The sequence below is a fragment of the Aethalodelphis obliquidens genome, unplaced genomic scaffold (assembly GCF_003676395.1).
Source record: "Aethalodelphis obliquidens isolate GAN/ISIS:26980383/991018 unplaced genomic scaffold, ASM367639v1 scaffold13, whole genome shotgun sequence".
In the NCBI taxonomy this organism is placed as follows: domain Eukaryota; kingdom Metazoa; phylum Chordata; class Mammalia; order Artiodactyla; family Delphinidae; genus Aethalodelphis; species Aethalodelphis obliquidens.
In genome coordinates this window covers 12,189,259-12,212,236 of record NW_020837957.1, presented here as the reverse complement: position 1 = coordinate 12,212,236, position 22,978 = coordinate 12,189,259, and the positions used below count along the sequence as shown (strand labels likewise).

General features: G+C 35.3%; 1 protein-coding gene across 1 annotated transcript in view; it reads left to right on the top strand.

Annotated features, from left to right (window-relative positions):
* The window catches only part of SLC44A5 (solute carrier family 44 member 5), a 159,859-nt gene that overhangs the window by 115,500 nt on the left and 21,381 nt on the right, over positions 1-22,978 (top strand). Inside the window, exons 9-15 of the mRNA XM_027114094.1 lie at positions 1,950-2,062; positions 9,574-9,705; positions 13,221-13,320; positions 15,604-15,696; positions 16,197-16,284; positions 16,789-17,051; positions 17,555-17,649. Of these exons, the coding sequence (XP_026969895.1) occupies positions 1,950-2,062; positions 9,574-9,705; positions 13,221-13,320; positions 15,604-15,696; positions 16,197-16,284; positions 16,789-17,051; positions 17,555-17,649 (884 nt within the window). The remainder of the gene's footprint in view (positions 1-1,949; positions 2,063-9,573; positions 9,706-13,220; positions 13,321-15,603; positions 15,697-16,196; positions 16,285-16,788; positions 17,052-17,554; positions 17,650-22,978) is intronic.

The following is a 22,978-nucleotide window of genomic DNA, read 5'->3' as shown; positions in this document are numbered from 1 at the left end:
TGTGTGTGTGTGTGTGTGTGTGTGTGTGTGTGTGTGTGTGTGTGTGTACATGTGTACATACCTATATATAAACACACATACCTGTCTTCCATATAGCACCACTGTCTTGTGTTTTATTTACCTGACTCTTTCCCTCTGATAAACTATGAACTCTTTACCATGGTAACTATGTCTAACTCATCTTTATTTTCCTAACTCCTGGTATGGTTCTTGGACCATAAAGATGCATAGAAAATGTGGAACAGTTATAAAAATACTAGGGGAACAAGATAGATATACTTAACTATAAGTCAAATATATAACTAAAGTCAAAATTGCACTGTGTGTAAAATACTAGTGAGTAGTTTTTGGAGCTATAAAGCTAGATAGTTTTATCAGATTTTACTCATTTTGATGCTTTGTCTTAAACAATTACAGTAATTATTTTCAGTGTGTATTTCAGGATATATCTCCATAGCAGAGATTGTAGTCCATACTTGACAGGAAACTGGTGCCCCTATTGTCAGACCCAAATATCACTAGATAATTTCTATGTTTTTCCTTTGTTTTGGCTTTCCCACTCTTACCTGAAAAAAGTGTAAATTATGATAGATTCTCCTGCCCTCCTCACTCCCAACACACACACTGAAATGCTCTCTACCCAGGGACTAAACACCTAGAACTGCTAGAACATATACACCTCCCTTTATTTTCAACTCTTCTGTTCTCATCGATTTTATACATATAAAGCCAAAGAATGACATACTGGGATTTAGTTTATTCAGTTAGAATTTTTATGTGGGAATTAAAAACACAGAACAGTAAAGAGCTATATTTCTTTTCTTCCCCCCTGACCTTTTTTAATAACCCCCTTGGACTATGCCACAGAATAATTCTTCAACTATGTTGAATATTTCAGCATGAAAGTATCTGTGAATTTTAAAAGGGAATGGCTTCTGAAGTTAAAAGCATAGGCTCTGTAAGCCTGCAAGCTGAGGAGGTGCTCTGATACATGCTGTCATCTATCCAGTGACAGTATTATTAATATTTTCTTTTTAAAGATAATATTTGAAGACAATAAACTCAATCAATGTGCCAAGCTCTGTCTGTTTGGAAACTTGCAGATATCACCAGTGGTGTCAGTTCTTAATAGAAGCCAAATTTCCAATCTTAGTGAGTTCTCTTTGATGAAATTACCTAGAAGAATCCAATATGACTTTAACCTGGATATATGGGGGTGGGGGGGAAGAAGTACCTCTAGTAACTCAATCAAACCCCAGGAAGAAATTGAAACAGAAGGAAAATATTCATGCTGTTGATTGGTTGATGAAGTTGCATGGCCCAGGAGACACAGAAGCCTTATCACGGCTCCAAATAACGGCCCACAGATCCCTGGGGAGCCGAAATAAATGTCTAGTGAGGTTAGACATCACAAACGATTAGAGATAATTAGACCAGAATGATAATGACTGCAAAATCATGGATTTAGGAACTGTGTGGGGCAGTTATTTTGCTTGTCTTTCTGCCCTAAGTTTGTTCCCTTACTGCTAGAGTGTTATATTACATAAGGTTTTCATTAGTCACCAGGTAGATAGAACAAGAACAGCACAATTTCCTCCTGGATATGCTTTATCCATGCTTTTTATACTTGGTGGGTAAGTGTGAAGGAAAAAAATAGGACTGTGGCAGATAGGAACTGTGGTTTTTCCTGGAACAACTATTGATACTGAACTTCAGTTTACCTAGGCACAAAATTGATTCATGTGTAAAGTCCGTGATGGTCCTACTCTTTCACATGAAAATCTTAACAGCAAAAATTATTTATACTTTTTAACATTATAAATGTTTCTATAGCCAGGTAAAATAATCAAGAATCTTTTTGAATAGAAAAAAGCGTCGTCTTGCTGTGCTCATTCTGCTCTGTTTAGCACACTGGCCCACTGTGTTTGTTGTGCATTTTTTCCCTCCAGTGGCCTGACTATCGCCATGCTCCTCAGTTGGATGTTCGTGATACTCCTGAGGTTCACGGCTGGCTTCCTCTTCTGGCTCTTCACCTTTGGTGTGATTGGGATTATAGCTTATGGTAGGTATCACCCTCTTAAAATCACCGAATATCAAAATAATCTTTTTCTTTTCAGTCCCCATTATCAATCACCAGAAAGTATTTTCCTTGCAGTGAGTTTAATTATTCCCCTCCCAAAGTTGTTAAATTGAGAAAAATTACTTAATTTTGCATATATTATCTCTATTATTTCTTCTTTATCTTGGAAAAAAAAAGTGCTATCAGAAAGTTCTACTGTTTTTCTCTACCAGCCTTTGGTCTCATGCCTCATGGGTATAAAGAAGGAGGTAAAAAAAATCCCTTTTAAGTTAATGAAAACTATTTCAGACAATTTCTTTGAGTCCTTTAACTTTTCTGTCTGATCAAAGGCCAGGTCTGCATTGTAACAGAAGTGTGATTGATCTGTTTTCCTCTTTCAGCTTAGAACTTTTAATCCAGGTACTGTCACATATTTTAATAATTGGCCAGTACTCCATAATGAGGCATCACCCTCTAGAGGCAAGTATTCTGAATTACACATTGGATGGACTCTTACTTTATTTCAACGTTGAGCTCTAATTATTAACTCAATCCTGCCAAATGCAGTACAGGTAAAATGCAAATACTAAAAAAGGAATTAAAGTCTCTCCTAACGAACAGTATGGCACTTATGGCAGCTTCTTCTCAGTCTTCTAATAAATGTATGGGCCAATATATGAATGTTAGAGAGGTTTCTATTCAAAAGAATGATTTCTGCTACAACACCATTTATATTGACAATGAGATTTTATGGTCACAGATACCAAAAATAACAATTTCCTATTTTTGTCACCCAAAGAAGAAGAGCTTTAAACATGTCAGCATTAGAAACCAGCAGAATCCGCAAAATCTGTGGCTAGCTTGGGTTCCAATCCCAGCTCCATGATGTAACTGGGAGACTTTGGAAAATTTTAATGATTATAAGCCTCAGTTTCCTTATCCATAACATCAGCACAATAATGGTATCTCCATCTAACAAGACTGTGAGTGTAAAATGAGACAATGAATATAAAGATCTTAGAACGGTCCCTGGAATACAGCAAACACTCAGCATGTCTTGGGGTATTGTTATTATCCTGCTCGTTGTCCTAATTAAGTTTCTAGACAATTGTTCACATCTTTCCAGGTATTATTCCTTATCAGCTCCTCCTGTGCAGCTGCCCGTGAAGAGGTGGGTCAGTCTGGTAGAGGAATGCAAGAATCGCTGTCCTCTAATCTGAAACTCTCAAGAAAGCTTTTTGTCTAAAAGTCATTTTCCTCCTTGAAGCTCAAAATATCCCCTTTCCTTTGCCATCTTAGAGGTTGAGCATGTGAACAATTCTCATTGACCAGAACAAATTAAGAGATATATAGGGGAGGCCATATAACACCATGGTTACAAATATGTATTTGGAGTTTGAAAAAGGCACAGTTCTAGAATCATCACATATTAATTGTGTGATTCTCTGCAAGTACATAGTATCTCTAATTCATAGTTTCCTCAACTGTATAATAGGAATCTGTGAGTGTTAATAAATAATGTATATAAAGTACTTAGAGAGCTGCCTAGCACATAGTAATTGTTCAGTAAATGGTATCTATTATTTTGTTATTATGCAGGAATATTATTGAGGAAAGAGGACTTGAAGCCCAGGGAACATACTTTTAAAAACAAACAAACAAACAAACAAACACTAGGACAGGAGTGAGAAAGCAATAGAAAAATAAATTGGAAAACACTGCTGAGATTTTCACATCCACCAGTATGGAAGAATTAATAATCTGAAGGGTCCTCTTGCTATGAAATAATGGCATAAAATAGTATTGTATTGTTTTATGTAATGTATTTTTTTGATGAGCTTACCAGAAGTAAAGGAAATCTCCCCAAAAGGAAAACCATTTTAAACCCACAAGCTAAAATGTGTGGAACTGAGCAGGAAGCACATATGAAATTATGGGCGGACCATACCAGGGCTACAGTCAGGACACTTAGAGCCAGCAGGAGAGTAGAGGGTCAGACCTGAAACTCCTGGAGTAGGTCTGGGATCCTGGAAAACGTATAAAGTGACCCCAGTTTGGTAGTACCCTTTGGTTGCCAACAGAAACAAATATAAATCCCCTCTAGATGAAAGCACCTTCAATTCAGATCACCAGGTTTCCACAGATTAAATTTAACAAAGTATGAGTTACAATCAAAGATTACCAAACATGCAAGGAAATGGTCTTTTGCAAGAAACAAAAGAGGGCTTCCCTGGTGGTGCAGTGGTTAAGAATCCACGACACAGGTTCGAGCCTTAGTCTGGGAAGATCCCACATGCTGCGGAGCAACTGAGCCCATGCTCCACAACTAGTAAACCTGTGCTCTAGAGCCCACAAGCCACAACTACGGAAGCCTGTGCGCCTAGAGCCCATGCTCTGCAACAAGAGAAGCCACTGCAATGAGAAGCCCGTGCACCACAACGAAGAGTAGTCCCCGCTCACCACAACTAGAGAAAGCCCACGCACAGCAATGAAGACCCAACGCAGCCAAAAAATATATATAAGATAAATAAATTTATATAAAATAAAGAAACAAAAGAAACTATAAACATCAGATTGAGGCCTCCAAGAATTCAGATATGGATTGATACAGAACATGAGATAATCATGTATAAAATGTTTAAGAATTAAAAATACAATTTAAAAAGAAAGAAATCATCAAAAATATCCAGGCATACATGAAGACGAACTAAATAGAACTTTTCAAAACAAAGCAATATAGTGTTAGATTAGAAATTAAATTGATAAGTTAAATAGTAAAATAGAGAATTAATGAACTGAAAGATGAACCTCTGAAATAATTACTCAGAATACAGCAGAATGTGACAAGAGGACAAAATATGATTGTGTGGTTAAGAGAGAGAGAATAGATTGAGAAGGGCCTAAAATATATCAACATATTTGAAAGATATTGGCTGAGAATTTTCTAGAACTGATGAAAGGTATAAATTCAAAGATACAGGAAGCTCTAATTATACCAAGGAGAGTAAGGGAAGTGACACCCATATCTAGTTGTACTTTCTTTAATTTGTTCAGTCAACAAATATCAGTTGAGCAGCTGCTGTGTAACAGGCACTATTCTAGGCTCTTGAGAAAGAACAGTAAAAAGACAAACGTTCTTACTCTCCTGATACTTATAGCCTAAGCATATTATCTATTAGAAGGTGATTCTTGCCATGAAAAAAAGAAAATGTAGAATAGATAAAGGGGGATTGAGAGTATCATGGTAGGGCAAGGAGAGCAAATTGCAGTATTAGTAGGGTAGGCCTTTTGGAGAAGAGGTCTGAGAAAACACTTGAAGGAGGCAATGGAGTTAGCCATTGGAGATAAAGGAAAAGTTCTAGACAGTGAGTACAGCTAGTGCAAAGTCCTGAAGGTGGGAGCGTGTTGAAGAAATGGCTAGAATGCTTGTGTAGATGAGTGTACTGAGTAAAGAGGAGAATAGGAGATGAGGTCATAGAATTTGTGGAGGGCCAGAGACTTATAGATTAAGATCTTGCTTTTTACTCTGAGTAAAATGGGGAGGCAAGGTAGGGTTTTGAGTAGAGAAGGGATATGAAATGATGACAGCTTTAGTCCCTGTGTTGAGAAGAGACCATAGTGAGGCAAGAGAAGAAGCAATGAGATCACTGAATAGGTTACTACAGTAATTCATGTGCCAAATGAGGGAAGCTCAGACCAAGGTGGTAGCAATAAGGATGGGCATATAGGTTTTTAATGTAGAACCAACCGAATTTCCTGATGGATTGAATGCAGTTCATAAGAGAGTGTCAGGAGTCAAGAATGACTTCTAAGGTTTTAATCCAAGCAACTGGAGAGATGGAGTTGACATCAACTGAGATAGGGAAGGTTTGAGTGGAGCAAGGTTCTAAACCTTTTGGTTTAGAAAGGGGATTGATCAGAAGTGTAATTTTGAACATGTTGAGTTTGAGATGTTTATTAGGCATTAAAGTGGAGATGGCAAGTAGGCAGTTGAATATACAGTCTGGAGTTAGAAAGAGAGAGTTAGCCTAAAGAAATATAGTTAGGAGTCAGGAACACTAGAGCCATGAGACTCGCTGAGATTACCCCAAAAAACAGGTATACATAGAGATGTGGACCAAAGACTGAGTTCAGAGGTCCTCCAACATTAAGAGGTCAGGGAGAAGAGAAGGGACCAGCAAAGACACCTGAGGAAAAACAGGTTTTTTTGAAAACTAAAAGCAGGTGATGTTATAGAAGCCAAGTTAAAAAGCAGCAACAACAACAACAAACAACAACAAAAGCGGAGGGAGTGATAAACCATGTCAAATGGGGCTGATAGGTCAAGAAAGATGAGAATTGAGAAACTGAGACTAGGCCTTGGATTTAGAAATGTGATGAGATCACTGGTAATCTGATGAGGGCAGTTTTGGTAGAATAATGAGAAAAAAAAGTCTGGTTAGAGTGGATTGAAAGAGGATGGGAGGAGAGGAACTGCAGATAGACAACATAGATGGCTATTTTGGAGAGTTTTATTGCAGTGGGGAGTAATTGGGCAGTGGATTGGGGGAAGAGTGTCAAAAGTAGAATATCTTTTGTTTTATTATTTAAGATGTGAGAAAGAACAGCATGCTTGTATGCTGTTTGGAATGACCCATTAGAGAGCAAGAAATTAATGATGTAAAAGAAAGAAATTGTTGTGAAACTTCAGAAGACCAAAGACAAAAGACTTTTAAAACAACTGGAGAGAAAAGACAGATCATATACAAAGGAACAATTAGGCTGAAGCAGACATTTTTTTAAATTATAAAATTTTAAATTTCTTTTTATTTTTGGCTGCATTGAGTCTTAGTTGCTGTGTGTGGGCTTTCTCTAGTTGGCGTTGAACGTGGGCTACTCTTTATTGCGGTGCGCAGGCTTCTCATTGCGGTGGCTTCTCTTGTTTCGGAGCATGGGCTCTAGGTGCGCAGGCTTCAGTAGTTGTGGCATGTGGGCTCAGTAGTTGTGGCTCGTGGGCTCTAGAGCGCAGGCTCAGTAGTTGTGGTGCATGGGCTTAGTTGCTCCGTGGCATGTGAGATCTTCCCAGACCAGGGATCAAACCCATGTCCCCTTCATTGGCAGGTGGATTCTTAACCACTGTGCCACCAGGGAAGTCCCTGAAGCAGACTTTTTGACAGCAACAAAAGAAGTAGAATAATACCTTCAAAGAGCTAAGAAAAAATAACAGTCAACCTACAGCTGTACACCCAGCAAAACTATCTTTCAAGAATAAGAGTAACATAAAGATATTTTAAGATAAGTAAAAACCAGAGTTTACAAATAGACATATACTAAAGGAATGCCTACTTCAAGAAGGAAAATGATTCCACAAAAATGTATGAGATGCAAGAAAGAATGATGAGCAAAGAAAATGAATTGGTAAATGTGTAGTTAGAACTTAACAACCTTTGTATAAAATAATGATAATATCCAATTTTTTGAAGTCTAACTGTACATAAGTAAAATACAGAGGAATAATCAGACTGGGGTGATTACTGAGTAATCTAAGTTTCTTGTATTTCCTTGTGTTGACTTTAGACTTGGTTAGTAAGTACACATAGTCAATTTTCAAGGGTAATTTATTCTAAAAACAGAGAAGACATCTCTGAACCAGTAGAGGGGAAAAATAGAATATAAATAAACAAACAAAAACTGATCAATTTTTAAAGGACAAGAATTGGAAGAAAAGAAGTACAGATACAAAGTGGAACAGGAAAAGCAAAAAGTAAGAAGGTTGAAAAATAAGTATAGCAATACATTAAATATAAATTTATTAAGCTCATCGTTTAGAATACAGAGATTGTCAGGTCAGATTAAGATATAAATATACAAATTGGAGCTGTGCTATTTACGTAAGTTACACAAAACATAAGGAAATTGGAAGTTTCAAAGTGAAGGGATAGATAAAAATATACTAGCAATCATTAACCAAAAGAAAGCTGCAGTAGCCATAATAATATCAGACAAAATAGATTTTGGAATGAAAAGCATTGCTAGGGATACAAAGGATACAGTTTACTAAAAAGATATACTAATTCTAAACATGTATGCATGTAATAATAGCCTCAAAAGTCATAGAACTATAAGAATTAATAATAAATCAATAAATAATAAAACTTTATGGGATATAAATACCCCTTAAGGAGATATTTCAACATATCTTTCTGCTAAAATAAGAGAATAATAAGCACAGGATTCAGAATAATTGTTCTTTGGCAGGGAGAGGCAGTAGGTATGATAGGATGAAAATCTCAGGTAGAAGAAACATTTTTATTTTGTGTAATTAGAGCAAAATTAGGATGATAAAATCTTAAGATAGGTGATACATTCATATGTGTTTATTTTACTGTATGCTTTAAAACCAACATCTGCATTACATATAATTTTGTATGTATCAAATATTCCATAAAGCATTTTTAAAGGAATTTTTAAAAATTCACAGGGAAAGCAGTGCCTAAAAGGAAGGGATTTATCTTATATTTCTTTGAGAAACAACTGTCCTTTCTAATTTAGTTTTTTGTCTTTCCATGGGCCATACCCTCTCACCTTGTATCTAGGAAAAAAAACGGTTAGTTTACAGTTAGAGGTTTTAAAAGCTATTTTCCTCATTATTGCTAGAACATATCCAACGGACCTAATCCAGACGCATGGGTCATTAAAATAAATAGGCCTCTTAACTCTGTTTTCTACTCCCACTTTATCTAGACCATGTGAAAAGTCATATACAGTTCGAAACACAGAGTCTTGGGGAAAATACAGTAAGTCCATGTTTGCCTTGCCTGGACACAATCTTTGATAAGAATATGCTTTTAGACAGTTCCATCAAGACATTCCTTCACCATCGAAAAGATTTCACAAGGCTATTTTCAACTTAAATGATTTTTTAAATTTGCTTTTTAAATAGATTATATGTTAAAAGATAAAAAGTTTATACAGTGAAAATTTTCCTTCTCATTCTACTCCTTAGTCACCAAGTTTCCCTCCCTGGAAGCAAAAAAGATTGTATTTCTATGTATCCTGCCAGAGATACTTTACGTGTGTATAAGAAAATATATATAGTTCTTACTTCTTATATGAATTATAGCATATTTTTATATCATTTTGTACTTTTTTCCACTTAACAAAACATGTGGTGATCATTCACTAACACTAGACTTTCTCCTCTTTATATGGAAATGCAGTATTCTACTGTACAAATATACCATAATTTTTTTAACCAATCGCTATTGATGGACATTAAGGTTGTTTCTGTTTAAAAGGTCATTTAAAGCCAGATGTTGTCACAGTCATCCAAACAAATACTGAAAACATTTATACTGAATACAGTAGCACATTTAGACTATTAGATACACATAAAATATTTAATTTGAAATATGAATCTTCCTTTGTAAAAATGACCATGCTGATCAATTTCATGTAGATATGTGTTATAAGTGTATAGCTTATATTTCAGAAAATAGCATTTTATATTAGTCTACTTTTCTCTCCTTTTCAAGGAATATGGCACTGTTACCGGGAATACAGCAATCTTCAGGGACAGCCAAATGCTCACTTAACTGTATTTCACATCGGGATTCAGACTGATATAAGCATGTACTTTCAACTGAAACAAACATGGTTCGCATTTAGTGAGTGGATTTTAAAAACTTGTTTGTTAAAATTGTAATAACAAGAAAGCATCTTTCTGTGTAAAGGAAAATTTGGGTTGGTATAACTTGTTAAAATATACTTATTGCTAATGTCATTAAAATAAGTGTGTCTATAATAATACTAGCTACAATAAATGGAAAAGTCATTGAGGGGAATTTATTATATAATCTAGGAAAATGTTACTTTACAATGATCTCAAGCTATTTGCCTTCAACTTAAAATGGGTTGGATATAGACGTTTATAGCCATTAATCTGATATCCAAGAAAGGTATTTTAAAAGGAAAAAAATGCTTGATTTTTCAAACTTGTTTTTAAAAATAGAAAAAGAAAAAAAAAAGCAACAAATTTTTCATAGCAGGACTTTTAAACAACCTGTTATAGAATTGGAATAATAAATAACTGAAAAGAAATTTACATTTTTGAAATGTTTATTTAGATTGAGTTAGTTAAGGGTAATATTAACAAATATTTTAAAAGCTAGATGATTTCAGAGATGGCTTCAATCCTATATTTCTAGAATGGTTTTATTATACTAGTCCTTGCACTTTACAGAGATTCATGTTATTTATTCAAGATTTTAAAGATGATCTGTAATTACATGGTGCTTTAAAAATATTTCATCTTCATATGTTTTTGAAGTTAGAGAGCCAAGGAAGACAAGTTTGAGGATGCCTGGTAAGGAGCCCAGAGGTAGCCTAAGAGGGGGGCAGTATCTTGGAGAGTATCATGATTCCAGCATGGATCCCATCACCATAAATCTGAAAACTTAATTTTGCCACTTCACCCAAAAGTCATCAGGGACAGGCTCACAACATGTCACCAGAGTGCCTTTTTATTCGTTAAAACTATTAGGGTACTCTCTCTGTGACCAGAATACAGACACATATACCACCTAGGACACTGCTTTCCTGGGGTCAAGGGATATGGGGAATCAGATCACTAGTGAGAAAGTTTTTTAGCAGAGACCCTTGGATAGTCTTGAGAGATGTTTTCTTAAGGCTTATGCCAAGCTTGATGAGCTAGTCCTGCTGCACAGAAGCCCCCACCAGATTCTTTTGTCTGCCAAATTCAGTTTTTCTGTGTTCCTTGGATAGTACTAGATCAAAATGCCAAATTCTTGCTCTTTGGGTTCCCATTTCTAGCCCTCACGCAGCTAATTCCCTTCACATAACACATTATTTTTTCAAATATGTTTCAGAAGAACTTCATTGATAGCCATTTTTTTTAACTATAAAAATCAGGTGTCTTAGAACTTAAATCCTCATTACTTTTTCTGAATTTGAGTGATTCCATATCTCCTCAGCAGTCCACTTACTGTCATCTGTCATATCTAAAGATGACAAATCTCATCCATTATGTATTGAAACCTCTAGTTTTACTCTCAGATGGATCTTAGTTACAGGTTCTATGGTCATCCTGCTGCTGTCTCTTAAGGACCTTCAACACAAAAATCATTGAGATGATCAGAATCTGCCATTGGAGAAGTTGAGAGGTACTTTGAGGAGAAAACAGGGCTTGCTTTTATTTTCAAGTCTAGCAATACTTATCTTTCCTCAAATGAGTGTTAGCTTTCACAACGCATTTATCAGACATTAATTGATTACTTGCTCTGTGTTTGATGAAATCCTGGGCACCAGAGACAAGGGTATACGTATGAAATTATACTAATTGACAGAAACACTAAAAATATGCAGTTATACATGCAAAATGTATAATTTTTATGAGTCTTGGATTGTGTTAGGAGATGGTTCTATTCTCATTTCTATTAATTATCCCAGCCTCCTTGGTAAAGTTAGATTTATACCAGCTTCTCTCTAGGGGCTCAAAAAATATGTTTCTATTGTTTGCTCTTGCTCAAACAAAAGGAGGGAATATAATATATAAATTCAAAAGACAGTTAAATTTCTCTAATATAACCATTTAAAATATGTAATTTTGTAAAGGTACAAATTTAATATGCAATGTTCTTTTTCAATGCAATTTCAGAACATAAAGTGACTGATATATTTCATATTCTTAAGTTTGTCCAAAGAAGATAGTGATTTTAGGTTAATATGGCTATACTCCACAATTTTGGACTCAGTTTAGTTTTAAGAGAATCAAATTTGCATAAAAACATAAATACATCGTTTAACTAAAAGAAGATGTAGTAGCGAGATGACACCTTCCTAAGATCCTCTCACATCTCTGGGTTAACTGATTTCTACTTACTTGGAGATACTAACTGAAGTGGGATGTATTATCCGAATCTCAGTGGTATAACAATAGAATGAAATAATGAGTGCCCTATTGCTGGAAGTGTTCAGACATGAGCGGAATAACTATCTAGCAAGAACGTTAGAACGGATTCTTTCATGGGTAGGAATTTAATTTAACTTTCCATTAAGTTTCTTTTATAATTTCAGATTTTGTTATTAGCAGTACTATATTTCCTTAATTTAGGATCCATACCTTTTCACTTTTTAACATCTCTGAGGTCAGGATGCATTTTATAATCAATGAATAGACATTTAATAAAGGATTTCTTTACTTTTCCTGAAAGGATATTACTAAATTGAAGGTATGTCTTAGAATTGAGGAAATATAGTAATTAGGACTGTTTGGCTTTAAGTAAAAAGAAACAAAGGAACAAGCTGGAGGCAAGGCAGGGGTATTTATTCTAAGAATATAGAAGTGTCTCACCAAACTCAAAGTAGCAGAAAAGCAGCTGGACTTTCAAGTGTATGTGGATCCAGGAAACAAAAAGCCAAAAAGGAGCCAAGATTTCCTCCACTTGCTCTCTTTCTTTACACATATACATTTTATTCTTTCTTTGCAGGTTCACTTACTTCACATAAAGATGGTTTTTACACAGTTTATTAAATGTATATAACTCTTAGTTCAAGAGATTTACACACTTCAATTCAAAACTAACTAGATTCCCTTAATTCTAATTCTGAGACTTTTATTACACAACTTGGGTTGGGTTTACACTCTGATTTCATCAATGGCAGCCATGATAGGTGGCGTGTGAAACTTAAAATGTGGCATCTCAGAACCCACCCCGTCCATCAGCAAGATCAATTAATTAAGAGGCACTGTGAGTGGGGAGGCAGTCCAGAAATTTTCTTCTGTAATGATTCTCTTACTCAAAGGAGTGAAAGTGAAAACATCTAAAATAGAGTTGCCTAAAGCAGCCCTTCCTTTCTTCCATGCCTATTTTCTCATTTCTACAAATGGTGTGAAATGTTTCCATAGATAAAATGAAGCCTGTCCAACTGAGTTGTTTAAACTGTAGCTAAAAGTTTTAATCTACATTTTTTTTAGCGTTTCTGGGAGGTTTTGAAAGCGAATTTCTAAAACTGGCATTTTTGGAGAGGTAGCACTGCTTAAATTATGAAGTGTCAGAATTGGTAGAAATAATCATGAAGATCAGTTCTAACTTTTGCAGAGAAAGTTTGCTTTTGGGATTGATTTGAATCGCACACTATTTTTTTTCCCCCCTGTTTAAAGTGATAATACTCTGCATCCTTGAAGTGTTCATCATCCTCATGCTGATCTTCCTCAGGGACCGAATCCGCATCTCCATTGCCCTGCTGAAGGAGGGGAGCAAGTAAGGCCTTGATGGAGAAAATCATACACTGTATATCTATCAGTCATATCGGTCACTGCTTATTTGTAGATGCCCCAGACTATTTTCCCTTTAAGATGGCTTGTTAAATCTGCTTTCCATTCAAGAAGACTTGTTCAAGTTCAGACTCTGCCACATATTAAAAACTTCATGCTAACAAATCTTTCAAAATCCCCAAACCTCAATTATCATGGGGTAAAATAAAGCTAAAACTCATGTATTCTATGCACTAGCACTTTTTTTTAAACACCAAATATATGTTAGGAGGATAACTTATGTGAAAGTAAGTGATAAAGTGCTATATAAAAGTTAGTTATGTTATATTATTCCCATACTGAGTCATATGTTAATATTAATGGTTGAGATCATTTGCAGAACTTTAAATCACCATAATTCTATAAAGTCAATTATGTGCTCTTGCTAGTTTTGTATAAATAACAAAACTTGCCAGTAGACAGAATAATTGGTCCGAGTACTACCAGACTGTATATTTTGTATCTACAGCTCTCAATTCAGGAACATTTTATACCCAGAGCCATTTTTATTTTAAAATGCTACAGAATAGGGGCTTCCCTGGTGGCGCAGTGGTTGAGAGTCCGCCTGCCGATGCAGGGGACACGGGTTCGTGCCCCGGTCTGGGAAGATTCCACATGCCGCGGAGCGGCTGGGCCCGTGAGCCATGGCCACTGAGCCTGCGCATCCGAAGCCTGTGCTCCGCAACAGGAGAGGCCACAACAGTGAGAGGCCCGCGTACCGCAAAATAAAGAAAGAAAGAAAGAAAGAAAGAAAGAATAAAATGCTACAGAATAAACAGTTTTTCATAAAATTCATGTTGTGAGGTAATAACACCTACAGTTTCTAAACTATTCCAAAAGGTCACTTGAGGATAATACTTTAAACTTTTGAATAATGCATGGAAACAGCAAGGAAAGTGTTATTACAAAGCCAATAGGTCATGTTCTCTATTTAGAATGATGGAAACTGAGGTGTTAATGGCCAAGGACCAAATTATTTTAAATAGTCTTTAAGGATTGTTTTAACAAAATCATCATCTATAATAATAATAATGCCACCTAAAGCCAGTGTTTGAAATAGTTAACAAGCAGTTTGTTAAATTAAACTCTGTCCTTCCCACAATAACTGAAGCCCTATCATTAGCCACTGAAAACTACTGATTTGCTGGGTTATTTCTTAAATAATATGATATTGTACAATTCACTTATCCCGCTGCTCTGCCTCTAAATGTGTGTGTGTGTGTGTGTGTGTGTGTGTGTTAAAGGGCAATTACTACTGTGACTGGTTAATAATTTTTTTCAAGGGAAAATAAGAGCTGGAATAAATGTGCATGAGAATACAGGGTAAACATAGGGATGCCCAATAATTCACTGAACAGCAGTGTCTGGGGAAAAGAGAGAATAGCATAGCCCAAATAGTGAGGTGGCGAAGGTAACAAATACAAAAATGAATCTAAAATGTGTCAGTGCATTAGGAGTGGAAATAGTTCCATCATAGTTCTCAGTGGCTATACCAAACAGCATAGGGTTAATTCAGTATCATATGCTGAAAAGATTATAGGGCAATTAGGATATGAATATTTTAGAAACCATATCTTAGGAGGAAATATCAAAAGAATTATTACCCTGGAGAATAAAAGAATAATGAGTTGCTTGAAGGGTTGCTGTATGGAAAAGGTGGTCCTTTCTTCTCCAGAAGGTAGTGGATGTGAATTACATGCAGGCAGATAAGGAAGGACTTTTTAATACTTTGGTTGTTAAGAAAATAGAATAAGCTGCGTCATATAAAAGTAAGTTCCTTTCACTCAATGAGATCACCAGAGACTAATGAACATGTTTTGAAGATAGTTCAGAAGGGATTCTTAAATTAGGAATGGATTCTCCCATTTGATCAGATGATCTTCAAGGTCCTCTCTAATTTTAAAAGTCTAAGGAAAAGGGAGAAATACCATGATTATAATGCATCAAATATTTATGCGTCAGTCAGAAATAACCAAAGAGGAGAAGGTTTGGGGAACTTTTGGCAGGAATCAAACATGAGCATTGAAAGAATGCCTCTAACTTACTAAACATGAATAAATAAAATTTTAAAACCAACTAAGTATACATCAGCAAAAAAGAGTTGATGGTTATTACCACTGTTCTTGGAATGAATTCAGTCAAAGGCTTATTTCTAGATCTAACAGATAAAATTTTAATTGAGAAATTATAACTGGATCATTTTCAGTTTCAAATATTTGTTTTATTTTAGAGCCATTGGATACATCCCTACTACCTTAATTTATCCAGTTTTAACTTTCATTTTCCTCTCAATCTGCATTTCCTACTGGGCTGTGATAGCAGTGTATCCTTTGGTAATTGACTCCTTCAAACCTCAGGTACACACTACTATTCAGGAGCTAGGAGTTTGTCTGTTTCCATCCGGGGAAGACTAGGAACATCCTAAAGATATAATTGATATGATGATGATGATGATGATGATGATGGTGATGATGATGGAGATTATGATTGCTAAGCTCTAAAAATGTTTCAGTGTACCAATTGAATTTCCCCTCAGATAGGTCACATGGTACATTTTGTTTTATTTTGTCTTCACATGTGGTACTCCTCACTCCTCCTTTGTAATACGTAAAAAAATCTTTTTATATTTCACTGTTTTTAAGGGGCCGCTCAGTGGAGCTGACCCACGTTATATTACTCTGGTTCTGAAAATGAATGAATTGTTAAAAGATTAGTTTTTTGAAATTAATCTTTCAGTGGACTTTTGAGTTATTTGCATTACTTTCTTGTCCATTTACATTCAATCTACCAGCAAATAATTTATCCTTAATAGAGTTCACTCAGTTACTTGGCTACATCAGGGGTACCTATATACAAAGTCAGAGCCCCAGAGGGGCAATGTAAACATGAAAATAAAACCTGTAATCCAGAGGTAAGTAAAAGAAACTCTTTTATTTACTGCAATACAGAACTCTACTGTATTTCATCTAGCAGTAGTGGTAGGAATCATCCTGAAATAGAGACCATGTGCATTGATGAGGATCACTGTAGAGAAGGAGAGGGTGGGTCGGGTGTTAGCAGGAGAGCACTGAAAACGGTAGGCAGAATAGAGAGAAGGCACTGCTATTTCCTGAGCTCACTTGTCCTGTCATACACCTAAGAAGCAGGCACAGTCAACAACAACACTAATAAATGTGAAATTATAGTGGATGCAGACTGATGAGCATACGATGGAAAAATGAGGTACTTTCCAGAGCTCATTAAAGAATTGTATAAAGTGATGTTATAGAAAATAGAAATAACAGCAGAAGCTAATAGGAAAAAAGCAAGATATGCAATTGGGGGCCACACAAGAGAAGGCAAGGAAGGTGTTATCTTGGAATAGCACTTAATATTATATTATTCGTGTTTTTTTTTTTTTTTTTCCTGAGTGCAGATTTTTAATACAACTGAAATTGCCAAAGCTTGCCCTGGGGCTCAGTGTCGTTTTGCTTTCTATGGTGGAGCGAGCCTGTACCATCAATATATCACTACCTTCCAGATATTCAATCTATTTGTCTTTCTCTGGCTTATAAATTTTGTCATTGCATTGGGTCAGTGTGCCCTTGCTGGTGCCTTTGCTTCTTATTACTGGGCCTTGAAAAAACCTGATGACATCCCACCATATCCACTTTTTACTGCATTTGGACGAGCCATAAGGTAAGTTTCACACTGAAACCTACACCTATCTTCCCAGTTATGTTTAGTGTGTTTATAATTCAAGTGGCAAAGTACTTGAGGTCAGAGGTATAATTCAAGGTTCATAGATGTCCACTGGCTTTGTCAGGTTTTATAGCCACAGTTTTATAATCCCTACCCAGGCGAATATCCTTCTAAAAGGTTACTGGAGAGAAGAGGTAGGGGAGGGCACCAAATTAAAGATTAAGGACTAACTTGTCTGTGTTTCTTCATTGCTCAGCTCAAACATAAAATCATCATAAGATGACAGGCTACTGGTATCATTTTCATAGATGAAGTGCAAAATGGATGTCTATGGTTTAAAATCCTCTATGAAGACCTTTGTCAATCTGAATAAGAGAGTATAAGAAGCTCTTTCCTATCAATCCTTCTGCAGATCCCTTTTACCAATAAAAATTAACTAACATCCTTTTAGTTAATAGTAAAAATATTTTAACTTTTATTCTCATTTTATCTTTGCCCAGATATCACACTGGATCCCTAGCATTTGGATCTTTAATTCTTGCAGTAGTTCAAATGTTCAGATTAATCCTAGAATACTTGGACAAACGTCTTAAACGTAAGATTCCAGAATTCATCTTTTCTCAGACTTCCTGACTTCTGTGAATAGAATAGATTGGGTCAGGGGGTTGGGGGGGACATAATGACTGTAACTTGGACAGTCAGATTGGGGAGATGTTTGGAAGGAAAAGCCAATAGGACTTGAGGGATGGAATATGGTGGGGGGTGGGGTGGGGAGCAATGGTAAAATAAGAGTAAAAATGTGTGATGCTATTTACTAAGATATGGAAACCAGTAGAAACAAATTTCAAAGAAGAGATTTAAAACTGTGTTTTTGACTTGTTAATATTGAGAAGCATGGTGGAGATGTCAGGCAGTTCCAAGTCTAGAGCTCAGGACAGGTCAGGCTTAAAATATAAATGTGGCCATTGGCATAAATCTTCATACTTAACACATACAGTTTACAAACACATAAACTCTGCTTGGGTTGTACTTTAAAATATTTTATTATTAATTATCAAAATAATCTTGAAACAGAGCAACCAAGTTGGAACACTCACATTTCCTGATTTCAAAACTTAATACAAAGCTACAGTAATCAAAACAGTGTGGCACTGGTATAAGGACAGACATATAGACCTGGAAAAGAATAGACAGCTCTAAAATAAATGCTTACATATAAGACTATTCAGAGGGGGAAGGAAAGTTTTTTTCAGCTAATGTTACTAGGAAAACTGGATATCTACATTCAAAAGAATGAAGTTGGACCCTTACTTTACACCATATACATAAATTAATTCAAAATGGATCAAAGACTTAAACATAAAAGCTAAGACTATAAAAGCCTTAGAAGAAAGCATAGGAAGAAATCTTCTTGACACTGGATTTAATGATGGTTTCATTATTTTAATGATCATTTTAATGATGATATGTCACCAAAAATACAGGTAACAAAAAAGAAAAACATAAATTAGAATTCATCAAAAAAAAAAAAGTCTGTGCATCAAAGGACACTATCAAGAGAGTGAAAAGACAACCCACAGAATGGGAGGAGATATTTGCAAGTCATATATCAGATAAGCAACTAATATTTAGAATATATAAATAACTCCTACAACTCAACAATAAACAAACAACCTATTTCAACATGGACAAAGGATTTTTTAAATTAAGTAATTTTTTTTCAGCTTTATTGAGGTATAATTGACAAATAAAATTGTAATATTTTTAAAGTGTACAACATGATGATTTAATACACATATACATTGTGAAAGGATTCCCACATTTAAGGTGGGACACACCTGTCCACCTCATATACTTCTTTTTTTTTTCCTTTTTTGGTGTGAATGCTTAAGTTCTACTCTCTTAGCAAATTTCAATTATACAATACAGTATACTCAACTATACTCACCATGTTCTACATTAGATCCTAATACCTTAGTCATCTTATAACTGAAAGTTTGTACCCTTTTACCAGCCTCTCCCAATTTCTCCCACTCCCAGCATATGGCAACCACCATTCTCTTCTATTTACAGGCATTCAACATTTTTTCCCTACATATAAGCAATACCATGCATATTTGTTTTTGTGTGGCTTATTTCACTTAGCATAATGCCCTTCAGGTTCATCCATGTTACTGCAAAAGCAGGATTTCTTTCTTTTTAAGGCTGAATAATATTCCATTTTGTATATAAAACGTAATTTATCCATTGATCCATTTAATGACACTTAAGTTGTTTCCATACATTAAATACTGTAAATAATGCTGCAGTGAACATTGGAGTACAAATATCTCTTCAAGATAGTGATTTTGTTTCCTCCAATTATATATACAGAATTAGAATCACTGGATCATATAGTAGTTCTATTTTTAATTTCTTGAGTACTGTTTTAATTTCCGTACTGTTTTCCACAATGGAGTAATCAATTCACATTCCTACCAGCAGTGTACAAGGGTTCCCTTTTCTCTTCATCCTTACCAACACTTGTTATCTCTTGTCTTTTTGATAAGAGATATCCTAACAGGTATGAGGTGATATCTCACTGAGGTTTTGATTTGCATATCTCTGATAACAATGTTGAGCACTTTTCATGCACCTATTGGCCATTTTTATGTCTTCTTTGAAACAATGTCTATTCAGGTTCTTTGCCCATTTTTTATTGGGTTATTTGTGTGTTTTTTGCTGTTGAGTTCTATAAATTCCTTGTATATTTTGGATATTAACTCCTTATTACATATGTGGTTTGCAAATATTTTCTCCCATTCAGTAGGTCGCTTTTTCATTTGTTGATGGTTTCCTTTGCTGTGCAGAAGCTTTTTAGTTTGATGTAGTCTCACTTGTTTATTTTTGCTTTTGTTGCCTTTGCTTTTGGTGTGAAATCCAAAAAATCATTGCCAAGACCAATGTCAAGGAGCTTACAACTATAAAATCTTCTAGGTTTCAGGTTTTACTTTCAAGTCTTTAATCCATTTTGAGTTGATTATTGTGTATGGTGTAAGATAAAGGTCCAATTTCACTCTTTTGCATGTAGATGTCTAGTTTTCCCAGCACCATTTATTAAAGAGAATATCCTTTCCCCATTATATATTCTTGACTCCTTTGTCAAAAATTAATTAACCATATTGCATGGGTTATTTCTGGGCTCTCTATTCTCTTCCATTCATCTATGTGTCTATTTTCATACTGATACCATACTGTTTTATTACTATAGCTTTGTAATAGAGTTTGAAATCAGGAAGTGTAATGCCTTTAGCTTTGTTATTCTTTCTTGATTGCTTTGGTTATTTGGCCCTTTTGTGGTTTCATGCAAATTTTAGGATTGTTTTTTTTATTTCTGTGAAAAATGGCATTGAAATTTTGATAGGGATTGCATGAAATTTGTAGATCACTTTGGGTAGTACGAACATTTTAACAATATTAATTCTTCCAATCCATGAACATGGAATATTTGCCACTTATTTGTTTCTTCAATTTCTTTTGTCTACAGCTCACAGTTTCCAATGCACAAATACTGGGTTGGCGAAAAAGTTCATTTCGGTTTTTCCATAACATGGCAAAACCAGAACAAACTCTTGGTCAACCCAATAATTCTCCTCCTCATTTAAATTTATTGCTAGGTATTTTATTGTTTTCATGCAGTTGTAAATGAAATTTTACTCTTGATTTCTCTTTCCAATAGTTAGTTGTTGGTGTATAGAAAGGCAACTGATTTTTGTATATTGATTTTATTTCCTGAAACTTTACTGATTTCATGTATTAGCTTAAATATTTTTTTGGTGGACACTATAGGGTTTTCTATATATAATATCATGTGATCTGCAAACAGAGACAGTCTTACTTCTTGCTTTCTGATTTGGATACCTTTTATTTCTTTTACTTGTCTAATTGCTCTGGCTAGGACTTCCAGGTACCAAGTTGAAAAAAAGTGGCAAAAAAAAAAAAAAAAAAAAGAAAAGAAAGAGAAAAGAAAAAAGTGGCAAGAGTAGGCATCCTTGTGTTGTTCCTAATCTTAGAGGAAAAGCTTTTGGCTTTTCACCAATGAGTATGATGTTAGCTGTGGGCTTGTCACATATGGTCTTGATTACGTTGAGGCCTTCTATAACCAGTTTATTGAGAGTTTTTATTACTAAAGGAGGTTGAATTTTGTCAAGTAATTTTTCTGCATCTATTGAGATAATCATGATTTCCTCCTTCATTTTGTTAATGTGGAGCATCACATTTATTGATTTGCATATCTTAAATCATACTTGCATCCCTGGAATAAATCCTACTTCATCTTGGTATATGATTCTTTTAATCTAGTATTGAATTCAATTTGCTAATATTTTGCTGAGGATTTTTGCATTTATGTTCATCAAGGATATTGGCCTGTAATTTTCTTTTCTTGCAGTGGCCTTGTCTGGCTTTGGTATCAGGGTCATGCTGGCCTCATAAAATGTGTTTGGAAGTGTTCTCTCCATTTCTATTATTTGAAAGAGTTTGAGAAGAATTTGTATTAATTCTTCTTCAAATGTTTGGTACAATTTCACAAGTGAAGCCATTTGATCCTGGACTTTTCTTCGTTGGGAGGTTTTTGATTACTGATTCAAAATCTTTACTAGTAATTGATCTGTTCAGATTTTCTATTTCTTCATGATTCAGTTTGGTAGGTTCTATGTTTCTAGGAATTCATCCATTTCTTCTAGGTAGTCCCATTTGTTGGTGTAAGATTGTTCCTAGCATCTCTTATGATCCTTCGTATTTGTATGGTATCAGTTGTAATGTCCCCTCTTTCATTTCTGAATTTAAGTCTTCTCTCATTTTCTCTCAGTTAGTCTAGTGAAAGGTTTGTCAATTTTATGTTTCAAAAAAACAGCTGGTAGTTTCACTTACCTTTCCTAATTTTAAGTCTCTATTTCATTTATTTCCACTCTGATCTTTACTATTTCCATCCTTCTATTATCTTTGTACATAGTTTCTTCTTTTTTTTTTTCTTTCTAATTCCTTGAGGTGAAAAGTTATGTTGTTTGAGATCTTTCTTTCTTCTTAACTTAGATGTTTATTACTATGGACTTCCCTCTTAGGACTGCTTTGCTACATTCCATACATTTTGGTATGTTGTGTTTGCATTTTCTTTAGTCTCAAGGTACTCTTTTTTTTTTTTTTTTTTTTTTTTTTTTTTTTTTTTTTTTTTTTTTTTGCGGTACGCGGGCCTCTCACTGCTGTGGCCTCTCCCGGTGCGGAGCACAGGCTCCGGACGCACAGGATCAGCGGCCATGGCTCACGGGCCCAGCCGCTCCGCGGCATGTGGGATCCTCCCGGACCGGGGCACGAACCCGTGTCCCCTGCATCGGCAGGCGGACTCCCAACCACTGCGCCACCAGGGAAGCCCTCAAGGTACTCTTTGATTTCCCTTTTGATTTATACTTTGACCTGTTGGTTGTTCAGTAGCATGTTGTTTAATCTCCACACGTTGAATTTTCCAGTTTTCTTCTTGTAATTGATATCTAGTTTCATACCACTGTGTTTGGAAAAGATGCTTGACATTATTTCACACTTCTTACATTTATTAAACTTTTTTTGTGACCTAACATATGATCTATCCTGGAGAATGTCCCATGTGTACTTGAGAAGAATGTGTACTCTGCTGTGGTTGGATGGAATGTACTGTAAATGTCTGTTAAGTCCTTCTAGTCTAATGTGTAGTTAAGTCCAGTGCTTTTCTGTCTGGGTGATCTATCCATTGTTGAAAGTGAAAATTTGAAATTCCCTACTATTATTATATTGCTATTTATTTCTTCCTTCATATCTGTTTATATTTGCTTTATATATTTAGGTGCTCCAATATTGGGTGCATAAATATTTATAATTTTTATATCCCCTTGATAAATAGACACTTTTTTCAT